Below are 14,963 nucleotides of genomic sequence, written 5' to 3'. Positions count from 1 at the left end.
TATTTCAACTTCCGAAACTGAAATTTGAATCTGATAGCCTCAAAATCAATTCACGGTCAAACTTTAAACTTTTCAAACCTTCAAATTGCTAACTTTCGGCAAATTGAGCCAAATCAATCTAGGAAACTCCAAATCCCTATATACGCATAAGTCTAAAATTACCATACAAACCTATTGGAATAATCAAAATATGAATCTGAGGTCGTTTAAGAAGAAGTCAAATCTTGGTAACTCTTTTAACTTAAACTTCCTTCCCAAAACCAAACCAATCATCCTCGAAAGTCATAAAATAATAAACAAGCATAAGGGGGTCATTAAATAGGGGAACAGGGTTCAAATACATAAAACGACCAGCAGGGTCATTACATTCTCCCCCTCTTAAGCAAATGTTCATCCTCGAACTAGTTTAGAATCATACCTAGTGTTGATACTCAATTTTTCTCTCATGTTTGTCACTTAGCCAATATATTCTATAATGTATTTTTTGTACATTTAAAATAATATTTGTAGAGTATTTCCTTACACTACTATCCCATGGCATATTTTAAATATCAATCTTTTATAGTTTTATACAATAACTTTTATTTCATTTTATAAGCATTATTTAATTGATTCTAGCATTTTAATTAATAAATATTTATTATTACTCCCTTAAAATTATTTCTGAGTAATTAATTATCCAAACTAATTATTTACATCCCCATGCAGATTTTTTTAAAGAAAATATATACTTTACATCATTTAATATAATTACATTTGTGTTTTTATACCATTTACATATTATTTTGCAATAATAGCCTATATTTTACAATGATCATATTTATTATGATATTTAAGCCAAAATGACACTTTTATAATATCAAAATTATGATATACTGTTTTAAAAGTGTGAATTTCATAAGTAGCATTTCTTTATCATTTTATAGTCATTTTAAAATTTATTTTTAATTAATTTTAGTGAATTTTAAATTATGGCCCGATTAAGTCTATTTTTGGACTAAAAACAGGCCCAAAATGCATTTGGCCCAGTAGCCTGGACCCAACACCAGCGACCTGTTGCTCTATACCTATCCACCACCTGTTATCTGCCCCACTTCTCTTTTAAAATCTCAGTCGTTGCTCCTGAGAGATCAACGACCCACAACAACCCCTTTATTTTTAGTTATCCAACCCCCAAACCCTAATCTCATTCCCCTCCGCCCGGCCGCCCTCAAACCCTCTCAATTCTTCCCCCTTTCTCACATCAAACCCTAGCCGCCTCACCCCAAATCCTAGTCTTTACCCGAGATAATATGGAGATCTTCCATATTTCCTTTTCTTTTTTAGTATCCACAGCGATTCTTTCCATTTTTCTCAACACTATGCGTTTGGTACTAATTTATTTATGGAAGCCAATCATCGGGTGGTTTGTTTGACTCCAATTCTGTATATTCGCCTTGTTATCGATTTGATATACCCAGAAATAAGGTTATATAGGCTAGATTCAGTGGGGTCATGTGGGGTCCTTGGCTATTTCAACACTCTGTCAAATTAGGGTTTGTCCGTTTACCCTATTCCAATTTGGAGTGGGTTTGCATATGATTCTTTTCTTATTTTGTGTTTTAATTGGTATTTTCCTTTCTTGATCTGAGTGAATCAAACATTACATAAGCCCCTTCCCAATTCCCCTAAAATAGATCGGAATGACTTCTTATCTCACTCGCACTTGCTCTATTTCGTTCTGAAACTATTGTGTTCAATAAATTAGTGGCCGACTGAAAGCCAAGGCTACCGTGATGTTGTTTAACGACCTCCTTTGGTGCAAGCGCTACTCAGAGCTCTTTTGAGGCTCTCGCGAACTCTAAAGCACCAGATTTGGGGTTCTCACAGTTCTCTTTGACTACTGCTATTTGAGCCATTCTTGAAGCTCTAATTCTTTTCATGTATTTGCTCATTTAACGTGCAACTGATTAGTGTTCTTGACTTTTGTAATTTTTATTTCCTTTCTGCTTATGTGTGTTCTGTGTGCCAATATTGTCTAAACTCATATAGGCAAGCATGACTTAAGTTTCTCTGTTATTTGTGAACCCTAGTATTGTATTGTAGTATGCTTTAATATAATTCTATTGTCCTAATGTTGTTCTGAAGTTCCATATTCTCTAATATCAAATTTGCCTAAATCCAGAGCTTTAGGATAGGCTTCAACATATGTTGTTTATTCTCACTATGTGCATTTGACTTGAATAATTGCTGACCTTCTTAGGTTTGCCTAATTCGTTATGCTTATATTGGACCTGAATTTTGTGTTTTCTGTCTGTTATGAGTTCATTTTCATGCCCTGCTTTAGATTTTTATATTGAGACCTTTTTATGAAAATTGATATCTGCCCTGAATTTGTACGAATATAATTTACTTTAAGAGTTTCATGCTAAGTTCTTCATGTATGCATTGCTACCTGTCAGTTTCTCAAAACTAGACTATATATGTTTAGGTTTTCATGCTGAACCTTTTATTTGTGGGAATTGCTACTTGTTACTAGAATTAGATCATCATTTGTCTGCCCTGAGTTTCATATTAGTCTTTCCTATAAGGATCCCTGTTCGAGTGTAGGATCGGCTTGACCATGTTTTCCTTTAGATCTTTATGTTGAGGTTTCTATGTGTTAATTGCAACTGAGTTAGTTCCTAGCCATATTTTGCTTTAGGCTTTCAGGTTGAGTGCCTCACTTGTGAGATTTTACTTGAAATAGCTCTTGACCATATTTCATCTTAAATATTTCATGTTAAGGCTCCCATGTATGAACTCCTAGTTAGTTGCCTCATCCGGAACAATTTTGGACCATGCTTGCCCTAAACTTTTGTTGTTATGACACTTGTGATCAATTCCTGATTATTCTAAGGTGTCTACTGTCGATTTGAGCTAACTTTATGAATTTGCAACCCATTTGGTATGTGTATTTCCTTTGTGTTTATTGCTTTTTAATAATAACGGTTACACAAGGCAGTTGCTCCTATTGTTTGGGCCTGACTGTTGGGTCAGTTTTGGTATTGGGATCTAAAGTACACTGACAACCACCTGGAGTTTTGGGCCTGTCATCCGTGTAACGTTTTAAGCCTACTTGAAGGCCCAGAGGTGTTACTGGATTATTATTATTTGTAATTAAACCCATAATTTTCTATCTGGGCATGTAATAACTTGTAAGAACGAATGATGGGAAAATTAGTTAAAAGGGGGTTGGGTATTATTATTGCATGAATGGGTAGAAAATATGCCTATAAGATCCAATTAACCTGGCTTGCTATTTGTTCATCTTTGTTCTATTTTTGTGCATTACTTGTTTATAGACAGCATGCCTATAGGACCCTCAACTTTGCATATTCGCTTAGAAATCATGATCTAGGACCCTAAGTAAATGTTAATTTAATATTGTCGGTGTGATTTATAACTTGTTTAAAAGACCAGCCTATAGTACAAACTTCTTGTTAACTTGTTTGAATATTTGCTCCCCGCTTAGGAATTATGTGTTAGGATTTATCGCTTAGCTATCATGCCTATAGGACTCTATGTTAAGTAATTGATACTACATTTGCCAATGCGTCCTTCAACTTTGTTCTCCCCACTTATCCGCCTAGAGATCATGACTATAGGGGGTTTGTAAATAAGAATTTGCATTACTCAACTGTTGTTTTATCTAAAAATAGTCTAAACATGATCATTTTGAAATCTTGCATATAGGACTTAAACAATGAAGACTGCTTGTTTGATTATCCACGTATGAATCTTAAACCTGATTAATTGCAACTTGTCATCCATGCATTCACATAGAAACCATGCTTTATGTTTGATTAATTCAAATCGTAGTAATCCATAACTGTCCATCTTAAATGCACAACTAGAAGAGCATGTTCATTGGGTATTTCAACTATCCATTCTGCCACTACCTATCATTGTTAGTTGTTAATTGTCTGACGTTCATGCGAGTCTATGTGTGGAGGTAAATATGAGCCCCTTTTGTGTTAATTGCATCTTTATATGAAGTCATATTTGTTCAAACTAGTCTTTTAATTTTGAGCAGCCTAGGATGAGTCTAGAGCCACCTATATAGTGGTACAATACCTCCTGGACCATAGGCATGGAATGCGTAGGCATGTGTAGGGTATGACCTAGAATTGAATTAGTACGCTTTAGGTAAATAACTTAAAGATAGTAATCGGGTAGCTGGAGATGATAGTTTATGCTTGCTAGATAATATGAGCAACCTTTTTACTTATAAGGGTTGCGAAGTATTATTTATGTAATACGGGGTGATCCTTTAGGCTAAAAAATTTAGGACCCCCCATTATATCTTATTATCCCTTGAATATTTAGTTTATGGAGAAATCTAGATTTAACTTAGTTGTATACCTTGTAGCCAAAAGAGTTGTATCAATTAGTTTATTAATGAATGAAATATGTCTTACCAAATTATTTCCATTGCATTACTTATGTATTATTTTCTTTTTGTTAATTACTTCATTCTATTCCACCTAGAATGACTAATCGCTTACATAGACCTTTTGTCCCCTAGTTCAATAATCGATCAACTTGCATGCTCACTTAGAATAATTGTTTGTCATTTGATAAATCCCACATAGTCTAGAATTCGGCTGGGAACCACAATTGTAGACCTCAGAGAGTGTCTAACACCTTCTCTCTGAGATAATTTGAGCCCTTACCTGATCTCTGGTAACACGGACTAGGTAAAACAGAGTTATTTGCAAATAGGTGCTCTAACACACCTTAAAAAATCATTAGGCGGTGACTCTGTTGGGGATACGTAGGATTTTACCATGACGAGTCTTTGCTTGTGTGGGATTAATTGAATTGCTTAATTTCTTTCATGTACTTCTGATAGAATTTAAGGGTCCATCAAACTGTATAGAGAACCAGGTTCTCTATTAGTTCCCACGAAACACACGCACACTGCAGTAGGTAAATGACACAAAGAAGTTTTACGTAGAAAACTCCCAGCTCACGGGATTAAAAACCACGACCTACCCTTGTAGGATTTCAACTTTACTACTGAGCAAACTTTAGATTACAACCTATTGTAACCTAGGAATTAACCTATTAATCCCTCACTAACTTGTAACAACTCTATTACAAGACACTTTGTAATAACTCTATTATAAAGACTTACAACTTGACTAACTCTAGCCAAGACACAAACACAAGGGTTTATGATTTATAAAGGTTTTCTACACAATGCTTTTAACTAAGCAAAGTAGGAATTACAAGTAAAGAACTTTAACAAAGGTGCAACACAACTAAAGACATATAATAACTTAATACAGGGAACTGGTCCGTTGTTATATTGTTCTTTGTTCTTGATGCTCTTAAGAATCGCTTGCCAGATTGATTGGTCACTTGAGAGAGTGCTTGATGGATTCTTGAATGTTCAAATCATGTTTTGTCTTTGGTTTAATGTTAATATAACATTGGTGACATCACTTGAATGATGCAAGCATGTTTGGTACAGGAGTATTCCCAATGAAGTTGACTGTTGCACTGTTTTGCACTATTGCGTGTGTAGGCAGCAACTTTACAGCTGTTGGAGAGTTGACTGGGTACGGTCACCAGGGGAACTGATGTCCATCTGTTCCCCTTATTGTTTCTTAGTCGTCTGAAGAGTTGATTTACATCTCCAGCTTGAGACTTGTTATTCCCACGTACTTGAGGGTGTGTATCAGGTTTCTTATCTGGTTCTTGTCATTAAGTTTGTTAGATCATCAAAACATAACAAGGTACATATAGCCTATCAATTTTTTCCTTTTTGATGATGGCAAACTTATAATTGAAGTTCCCCCTAAGAACCAGAATGACATATACATAACCTATATTCCCCCTGAATCTGTTCCTCCTCAATTATTTTTCCCCCTTTTGGCATCATTAAAAGAACAGCAACAAGCAAAATGAAGTCTGGCTTGGTTAACTCATGTCACTTATGTGTGCACAATCATGACTAAAAATAGAGCAAATGAGCAAGGAATACACAACAAAAGAAGGAGGCTTTCATTAATATTTGGATATTAAGCAGGGAGCGGTTCCATTGTTACCAACATATCCACAAAATAAAAATAGCAAAAGGTACCAGTCATAAACATCATTAAGACTAAAAATAGAGGACGGACACTAGGAACTTGACACTGGGAAAAGGACGGCTATTAAGGAGCACTGGAAAGGGGAGCACTGTAGGCTGAAGAAGAGGCAAGGGTTCTAAGAAGGAAGTCCATGCGAGCATTTGCAGAACCTTGCTCGTTTAGCAGCCTTTCCTTCAGGTCCTCAACCTGTTTCCTGAGAGCAGCATTTTCCTTTGTCAAGCGAGCAACCTCTGTGTTTTGGGCACCACTGGATCCAGCTGCTTCCTAGGCCTGACTGGGTTGATTTTCGAGAATGGCATTCCGAGCCTTCAGCTTCCTTATTTCTTCATTGCCATTATTTTGAGCGTTGATCAGCTGAGAAATAGTCGAAGTGCTGCGAACCCCTCCACTCCTATCAATGCACTCACACTCTTCTAGGATGGTTTTGGAGAAAGATTGCTTGCGAGTTCCTACTTTAGCCTGTCCCAAAGGAACCTTGAAAAATTCAAAAGCTTCAGTGAGGAGAAACCCGTAAGGCAACCCATAATTACCTTCCTTGAACTCTGCTACTTTCTTCATGTGCTCTATTATAAGACCAGGCAGGTTTAGAGTGGTGTATCCATCCTGTGCTTCCATGAGAACTAAGTCTGCTCGTGATGTAATGGAGCGTCTTTCGGCACGTGGGAGTAGAACTTTGTTCACCATTTCGAATAGCAGTTGGTACAATGGAAGGAGGGCATTCTTGTGTACACGTTCCCCTTGTTACACTGCCTTATCCTTCACAATGGCATTTCTAAAATTTGTAGAGAAGACCCCCTCAATTGAGGACATCCCATTAGTGGGTACGCCCAAAATGGCTCCCAATAAAATAGTGTCCATCACAAAATCAACACCGTTCACTTTCAGACAAATGTTATCATCCTCAACTATGAAGAAGTCAGTATAGAAAATATGCACTTCTGCCTCATATACTCTGGGATTTTCACTTGTGAACAGATGTGTCTACTGTTGGAATTCACAAATCTCCACCAATTGGCGCATTCCTGACATATCCAAAATATCAGGGGCAAATGTACGGCCCCACAGTACCTTTTGGTTTCTTAATTTTTCCCTGCCAGCATCTTGGGCATCACCAACCTTGGTCTTCTTGGAGGAACCATGTTCCTCACTGGCATCAGCCTTCCTTTTCATTGATTTTCTAGCACTCTTTCTTTTCTCCGCAGATGTTTCAGACACCCATTTCTTAGACACTTTTTCAACCAGTTCTTCAGTCTCCTTCTCTCCAAGTTCCTCAACCACCTTTCTACCAGATGGTTCACCTGCATCATTCTTCAAACCCATACCACTTACAGATGACTCTTTCTTGGATGTTGGAATTGTAAGTTTCTTTGAGGACTTACGAACTAAGGAACTAGGTTCCTTATCCACCTCATCATCAATATCGACAATTGATGTTGGATGCACTACCCTCTCATTTACAATCTTCCCATCCTTTACCAATCTCCTTTTCTTCTTTCCCTCTTTGCTTTTCCTTAAAACTGACTCAAATTCTTCCTTCTTCTGCAACCTCGTTATAGGTCTCTTAGAAGTGGACCCCTGGGGAAGTGCCTTTCTACTCCTAGAATTAATGAAGTTCAACAGCGCCACATTATCATAATCATCTCCTTCACTATTCTTATTCTCCTTCTCAGACAGAGATCGCATCGCAGGAACCATAATTGATAATGGCTCAACATAGAAATAAGGAGAGGGGGTGGGATCAGTACTGACCTGGGGTTCTTATGAAGAACTAGGGGTTTTATCCCTATTAGAGCCAGAGGGCTCTTCTGGGGCGGAGGGATGAGGTCCCTCAGTTGGTTCCCCAGTAGTACTGTCAGGTGACGAGGTTTTGACAGGCACCATTTCCCTATCCTCGTCCTCTGTGCCATTATCTTCCCCCTGAAACTCAGACACACCCTCGTAACCTCCAATCAGACTTCCCTCAACAGTGATTGAAAGCATATTTTCTATAGCTTCCTGTTCTTGTAATTCCAAAGTAACTTCACAAGGCATAAGAGGATCATTACCTGTAGGATCAAAGCCTGGGGTTGCCATAGTCGATTCATCACTGGTATGACCCACACCTTGTTCTTTAGCAGAATGTTCTTCCATTGATAAACTAGAAATTTCTTGATTTTCTTATCCATCCATTGTGTCTTCGTCAACCATCTTTTTCGGTAAGGCAGAAATAGAGGTCCCAGCCACAAATTTCTTGGGAGTCAATGTTTTGCGACTCCGATGAGAACCAAAACTTGACTAGGTTGGGGAGGAAGCAGAGGGTGGTTGTGACTCTGTCTTAGGGTTTGGACTGGTCGGAGTGGAGAGTGTGGGTTATATCACTAACGTTTTAACAGGTGAGGACACAGTGGGGACGACACTTGGAACATCTTGTGTTTCCTGGTGTTCAGACATGGTAGAGTGTAGTGAGTTGAAGAATAGAGAGTTTGGTTTGAAGAAAGAAAAAGAGGAATTTTGGGTTTTTTGATGTGAACAGTGGTGAAAGTGAGTGTGAATGGATGTATTTAAGAGGGGTGAGGGACCGGTTAGGAATAGGTGGCAATTTGGGTAGTCGGGTCTCTTCATAACGGGCGAAACGTTTGGGTTCACAAATCGGGAAAGAAAAGAAACTGACAGTGTAATGACATGGCACCATTTCAACCGTTTAAAAATTTATGCATGAGAGTACAGAGAAACTACTAACCGGTGTCGGGGGAACCAGGTTCCCTGACAGATTTTGCAAATGTAAGCCTCATCCTTTGACCAACGTTCAATGCATTAGCTGCTTGTTTGCTCTATAATCATCATGCGTGTCTACCTGTAACGGTATAGAAATGAGTTAGACTTTGCCAAAAAAATACTTTTTAGCTAATTTACCTATACATTTCTTTCATAGCCAATCATCGAGGGACCAGGTCCTCAGCTTGGTTTTATCAACCCTAGCGCCAAGCGATTCCTTACAAAGTGTTCTCTGCTCAGTGCTTTGGTGAATATATCTGCAATTTGATCTTCTGTGCTGCAAAATTTCATACAGATGAGCCCTTTTTTCAACATTGTCTCTGAAAAAATGGTGACGCACATCGATGTGCTTTATTCTCTTATGTTGAACTGGATTCTTGGCCATGTTAAGTGCACTGGTATTGTCACACAATAAAGGCACACAATCAGAAAACACATCAAAATATTCTAGTTGCTGCTTAATCTACAGCAGTTGAGCAAAAGCAAGAGGCAGCTACCACATACTCAGCTTCAGTAGTTGAAAGGGCCACTGAGTTTTGTTTTCTTGTGCCCCGTGAGATTAGACATGAACCAAGAAAATATGCCATACCAGAAGTGCTTTTCCTATCCACCCGATAACCAGCATAGTCAGCATCAGCATACCCTATCAAGTCAAAGTTATCTCCTGAGGGATAGTAGAGAACCAGGTCCTGCGTTCCTTTGAGATACCTCAGAATTCTCTTTGCAGCCTTCAGATGAGACTCCTTTGGATTGGATTGAAACTTGGCACAGAGTCCCACACTGAAAACAATGTCTAGTCTACTTGTTGTGAGATACAGAAGTGACCCAATAATGCCTCTATACATAGTCTCGTTTACAGGAGAACCAGGTTCATCCATATCAAGGTGAGTGGCAGTGGCAATAGGTGTATCAATGATCTTTGAACTCTCCATCTCAAATCTCTTCAGAAGCTCTTTGATGTACTTTTGCTGACTTATCATTGTGCCCCGGGGAGTTTGCTTGACTTGTAGACCCAAGAAGAAATTCAATTCCCCCATCATGCTCATCTCGAACTCACTTTCCATAAGTTTTGCAAATTCCTCACACAATAAATCGTTTGTTGCTCCGAAGATGATGTCATTAACATAGACTTGCACAATGAGCAGGTTCCTCCCTCATTTCTTCAGAAATAAGATGTTGTCAATTTTTCCTCTTGTAAAGCCATTTTCTAGAAGAAATTTGGACAACCTTTCATACCAAGCACGAGGAGCCTGTTTTAGCCCATATAGTGCCTTGTCAAGTTTGAAAACATGCTCAGGATGTTCATGATTCTCAAATACAGGAGGTTGCTTGACAAAGACTTCTTCTTTTAGAAAGCCATTCAGAAATGCACTTTTGACATCTATTTGGAACAATTTGAATTCTATATGAGACGCAAAGGCAATGAGGATTCTGATTGCCTCCATTCGAGCAACTAGAGAAAATGTTTCATCATAGTCAATCCCTTTTTCCTAATTGTAACCTTGAACTACCAGCCTTGCCTTGTTTCAAGTTGTGTTTCCAAACTCATCAAGTTTGTTTCTGAATACCCACCCGGTTCCTATAACAGTTCTGTCAGCAGGTCATGGAACCAGGTTCCATACACTGTTCCTCTCAAATTGATGGAGTTCTTCTTGCATAGCTATAATCCAATCAGCATCTTTTAATGCTTCCTTGATATTCTTGGGCTCAATTTGAGAGAGAAAAGCTGAGAAGGCAAGCGTGTTTCTTTCCTTTGGTCTGGTTTGAATTCCTAAATCAAGAGGAGTGATCACATTATCCAGAGGATGTGAACTTTTGTGTTTTCAGTTAGACACCTGAACCTTGTTGTGGGATGGTCCGGGTATTTCTGAATGTGATTCTCTCTCTGCATGTGGGGTCCCTTGAACTGCATCAGCAACTCTATTTTCAGCTTCAGTTGTTGTGATTGTGGAACCGAGTTCCTCTATGTTAACTGGAGATTTAGTTGTGCCATTGTCATTTGAATCCTTGACCTGACTCATCATATCGGCCTTTCCATTTGCCATGTCAATAACTTCACCAGGGACATTTGATAACTCTCCATCTTGATCAGCCTTATCATGTGCAGCTTTTCCAAGAGGGTGTTGTGCTTCGTCAAAGATCACATGTATGTTTTCCTCAACACATTGAGTTCTTTTGTTGTATACCTTGTAGGCTTTGCTTTGTGATGAATAACCAAGAAATATTCCTTCATCACTCTTGGCATCAAACTTTCCCAGAGGTTCCTTACCATTGTTAAGAACAAAGCATTTGCAACCAAATGTCCTCAAGTGTGTTAGCTTAGGTTTTCTCCCATTCAGCAGTTCATACGGGATTTTGTTAAGGAGGGACCTGATCATGCACCTGTTCACTAAGTAGCATGCAGTGTTGACTGCCTCTGCCCGGAAACCTTTTGCAACACCACTATCAATCAGCATTGTCCTAGCCATGTCCTCAAGAGTCCTATTTTTCCTCTCCACGACACCGTTTTGTTGAGGTGTTCTTCGAGCTGAAAAATTGTGACTTATACCATTTTCAGAACAGAACTCGTCAAACTTTGCATTGTCGAATTCTGTACCATGATCAGATCTTATACTCACAACATTATGGGTCATCTTCACTTGGATCTTTTTTACAAATGCAACAAATACTTCAAATGTTTCATCCTTGGATCTAAGAAAGAGTCCAGGTGAATCTAGAATAGTCATCCACAATAACAAAGATGTACTTCTTTCCTCCTCTACTTGGCACTCTCATAGGTCCAAATAGATCCATATGAAGGAGATCAAGTGGCCTTGAGGTGCTGACTTCCTTTTATGGGCTTGAACGAAGATCTGACTTGCTTTCCTTTTACACATGCATCACACACTTTGTGATTCTTGAAGCTTGAGTTGGGCAGGCCACGAACCAGGTCCTTCTTGACCAACTTGTTTAGCAATATAAAGCTTGCATGACCCAATCTTTGGTGCCATAGTTCAGCATCATCATCCATAGCACTCAGACAACTGAGATCTCCATTTTGCAGAGATTCAAAGTCAGCAACATAGATGTTTTTGTATCTTTTGGCCACTAACACCACTTCACCAGTCACAAGATTAGTGATTGTGCATATCTTTGACACAAATTCCAGTTTGTTTCCCTTGTCATTGATTTGGGAAACACTCAGCAAGTTGTACTCTAATACGTTCACATAGTACACATTTTCAATAGAGTGAGAGAGAGACTTCCCAATCCTTCCAACTCCAAGAATGTATCCCTTCTTGCCATTTCCAAAGGATACACTCCCTCCTTGCAGGGCCTTCAGTGAAAGGAAATCGTTTGTACTTCCAGTCATGTGCTTTGAGCAATCACTATCCATGTACCATTATTTGTTGCTCCCCTTCACTGTTCCCTGTGTTCTTTTGGTCCAAGCAGGCATCATGTGTCTTTTATATGAGGGAACAGACGTGCCATAGTTCAGCATCATCATCCACAGCACTCAGACAACTGAGATCTCCATTTTATAGAGATTTAAAGTCAGCAACATAGATGTTTTTCTATCTTTTGGCCACTAACACCACTTCACCAGTCACAAGATTAGTGATTGTGCATATCTTTGACACAAATTCCACTGTGTTTCCCTTGACACAGATTTGGGAAACACTCAGCAAGTTGAATATCAATCTGTTCACATAGTACACATTTTCAATAGAGTGAGAGAGAGACTTCCCAATCCTTCCAACTCCAAGAATGTAGCCCTTCTTGCTATTTCCAAAGGATACACTCCCTCCTTGCAGGGCCTTCAGTGAAAGGAAATCATTTGTACTTCCAGTCATGTGCTTTGAGCAACCACTATCTATGTACCATTGTTGGTTGCTCCCTTTCATTGTTCCCTGCACAAGAAAATTAAAGGTTAGACTTAGGAACCCAAACAAGTTTGGGTCCCTTGTAATGAGGAAAGGGATGAATGAGGGTTATTTTGGTCCAAGCAGGCATCATGCGTCTTTTATATGAGGGACCAGGTTCTCTAATAGTAATTACCTTTTTAGCAAAAACTTATTTTCCTATTGAGACTGAAACTTGGCCTTACAGGTTTCCTTAAAGTGCTCAGTGTTACCACAGTGAGTGCAGAGCCAGTTGTCAAAAACAGTAACGTACTTGCTATGAGGGTTGTAGGGAGTTTTTCCCCTTTGAAACCTGATTCCCTGCCTGTTTCCCCCATTGTTCGTGTACATGGCAGTGATAGCTTCAGACGACCAGGTCCACTTGAGTATTTTTCAAGATCACTCTTGACTCTACCTAGTTCTTCCTGAAGTTGTTTGTTTTTCTTGAGTTCAACACACAAACTAGATTTCACTGATTTTATCTCATCTTCAAGCCTAAGATGTGTTTCATCCGCAACTTCCTTTCCCTTTTGAAGAATCTCATGCCTACATTCTCCTTTTAGTTCCTCAATTGTATTCTTCAGATCTACAACTACTACTAATAGGTCATCTCTCTCATGCTCTATGTTAGCAACCTTTTCATTTAAAGCTTCTTTCTCCTTTTTAACACACTCAATAGTCTCTTTTAGATCGACCACAACAACCACTAGATCATCTCCCTCATATTCTATGTCTCCTAGTTCCACAGTTAATGCATTTTTATCATTTATAAGACTGTGACAAGCATCAATTCAAACATTTGCCAAGGACATGACTTTATTAGGAGAATAAGACTTCAGATTTCTTTGAACATCTAGAAAGTTTACCTCATCATCATCGTCGTCATCTTCATCATTATCAGGCTGTGCCATCAAGGCAAATATAGAGTCATACTCAGCTGCTTCACTTTCCACTGCCATCATAGAGATGTCACCTTGATCATCATCTTCTTCAGATTCGCTGGAAGAGTCTCCCCATGCAGCAAGAGCTTGTTTCACAACATTGTCAGCGGCATTTTTCCTCTTAAAATGTTTGTCAGGAACCGGGTTCCTCTTAGCTACTTTGTCTATGTTGTGTTTGTATTGATCTTGCTTGAGGAGAGGACAATCCTTGATGAAATGTCCTGGCTTACCAAACTTATGACATAGGCTGCAACCTTTTGGCTTTCTGGAGCTGCCCCTTTTTGGAATGCCTCCATTTCTACGAACCATTTTCTGGAATCTTTTTGTTAGGTAAGCCACATCAGCATCCTCACCACTTGAATCATTATTGTCCGTCTTGAGGACCGGTTTCTTCTCTATTTTTGGCTCTCTTCTCTCATTATCCTTATTTTTCTTCATTTCATAAGTTTTCAGATTACCAACAAGTTCATCAATTGTTAGCTTCTGCAAATCCTTTGCCTCTGTGAATAGCATTCACTTTGCTTTCCCAGGAATTGGGTAAAACACTTAGTATTTTCCTGACAAGTTTGTTCCTTGGAATGATTTCTCCCAGAGAATGAAGCTCATTGATGATGGAGGTGAACCGAGTATGCATGTCCTGGATGGACTCATCGTCTTTCATCCTGAAAAGCTCGTATTCTGTGGTAAGCATGTCAATCTTTGATTGCTTAACTTGGGTTGTCCCTTCATGTGTTATTTGGAGAGCTTCCCAAATCTCCTTAGCAGATTGGCATGCTGAAATCTTGTTGTATTCATCAACACCAATACCACAGACAAGAATTTTCTTCGCTCGAAAGTTCTTTTCTATGGCCTTGCGATCAACATCATTGAATTCTTTTATTTTTTTGGGAACTGTTACTGCTGGGTCACCACTGGTTTTTGTAGGGATGAAGGGTCCATCGCAGATGACGTCCCAAAGCTCTGAGTCTTCAGCCATGATGAAGTCGTGCATCCTTGTCTTCCACCATCCATAGTATTGGCCATTGAATCTTGGTGGCCTGTAGGTAGATTGACCTTCTTCAAAGTTTGGTGGAGCAGCCATGAAGATCCTTTCTAGGTGTTAGCCTGATAGAAAGAACCCGCTCTGATACCAATTGATAGAATTTAAGGGTCCACCAAACTGTATAGAGAACCAAGTTCTCTATTAGTTCCCACAGAACACACGCACACTGCAATAGGTAAATGATACAAAGAAGTTTTGCGTGGAAAACTCCCAGGTCATGGGATTA

At 39.0% G+C, this 14,963-nt stretch overlaps 2 protein-coding genes across 2 annotated transcripts; both read right to left on the bottom strand.

Annotated features, from left to right (window-relative positions):
* Positions 1-9,331: 9,331 nt before the first annotated feature.
* LOC107810612 (secreted RxLR effector protein 161-like) lies at positions 9,332-9,853 on the bottom strand. Its single transcript, XM_075239023.1, has one exon. It carries the CDS (start codon positions 9,851-9,853, stop codon positions 9,332-9,334), a length of 522 nt encoding a protein of 173 aa, XP_075095124.1.
* Positions 9,854-14,164: 4,311 nt separating this feature from the next.
* LOC142173433 (uncharacterized) lies at positions 14,165-14,671 on the bottom strand. Its single transcript, XM_075239022.1, has one exon. It carries the CDS (start codon positions 14,669-14,671, stop codon positions 14,165-14,167), a length of 507 nt encoding a protein of 168 aa, XP_075095123.1.
* Positions 14,672-14,963: the final 292 nt, after the last annotated feature.

This window comes from Nicotiana tabacum, chromosome 19 (genome assembly GCF_000715075.1).
Source record: "Nicotiana tabacum cultivar K326 chromosome 19, ASM71507v2, whole genome shotgun sequence".
Classification (NCBI taxonomy): domain Eukaryota; kingdom Viridiplantae; phylum Streptophyta; class Magnoliopsida; order Solanales; family Solanaceae; genus Nicotiana; species Nicotiana tabacum.
The sequence above is the reverse complement of the archived record's forward strand: the minus strand, read 5'-3'. Positions and strand labels throughout refer to the sequence as shown.

Coding starts and splice junctions, on each gene's coding strand:
- LOC107810612 (XM_075239023.1), bottom strand. CDS start 9,853: ATGATAAGTCAGCAAAAGTACATCAAAGAGCTTCTGAAGAGATTTGAG.
- LOC142173433 (XM_075239022.1), bottom strand. CDS start 14,671: ATGGCTGAAGACTCAGAGCTTTGGGACGTCATCTGCGATGGACCCTTC.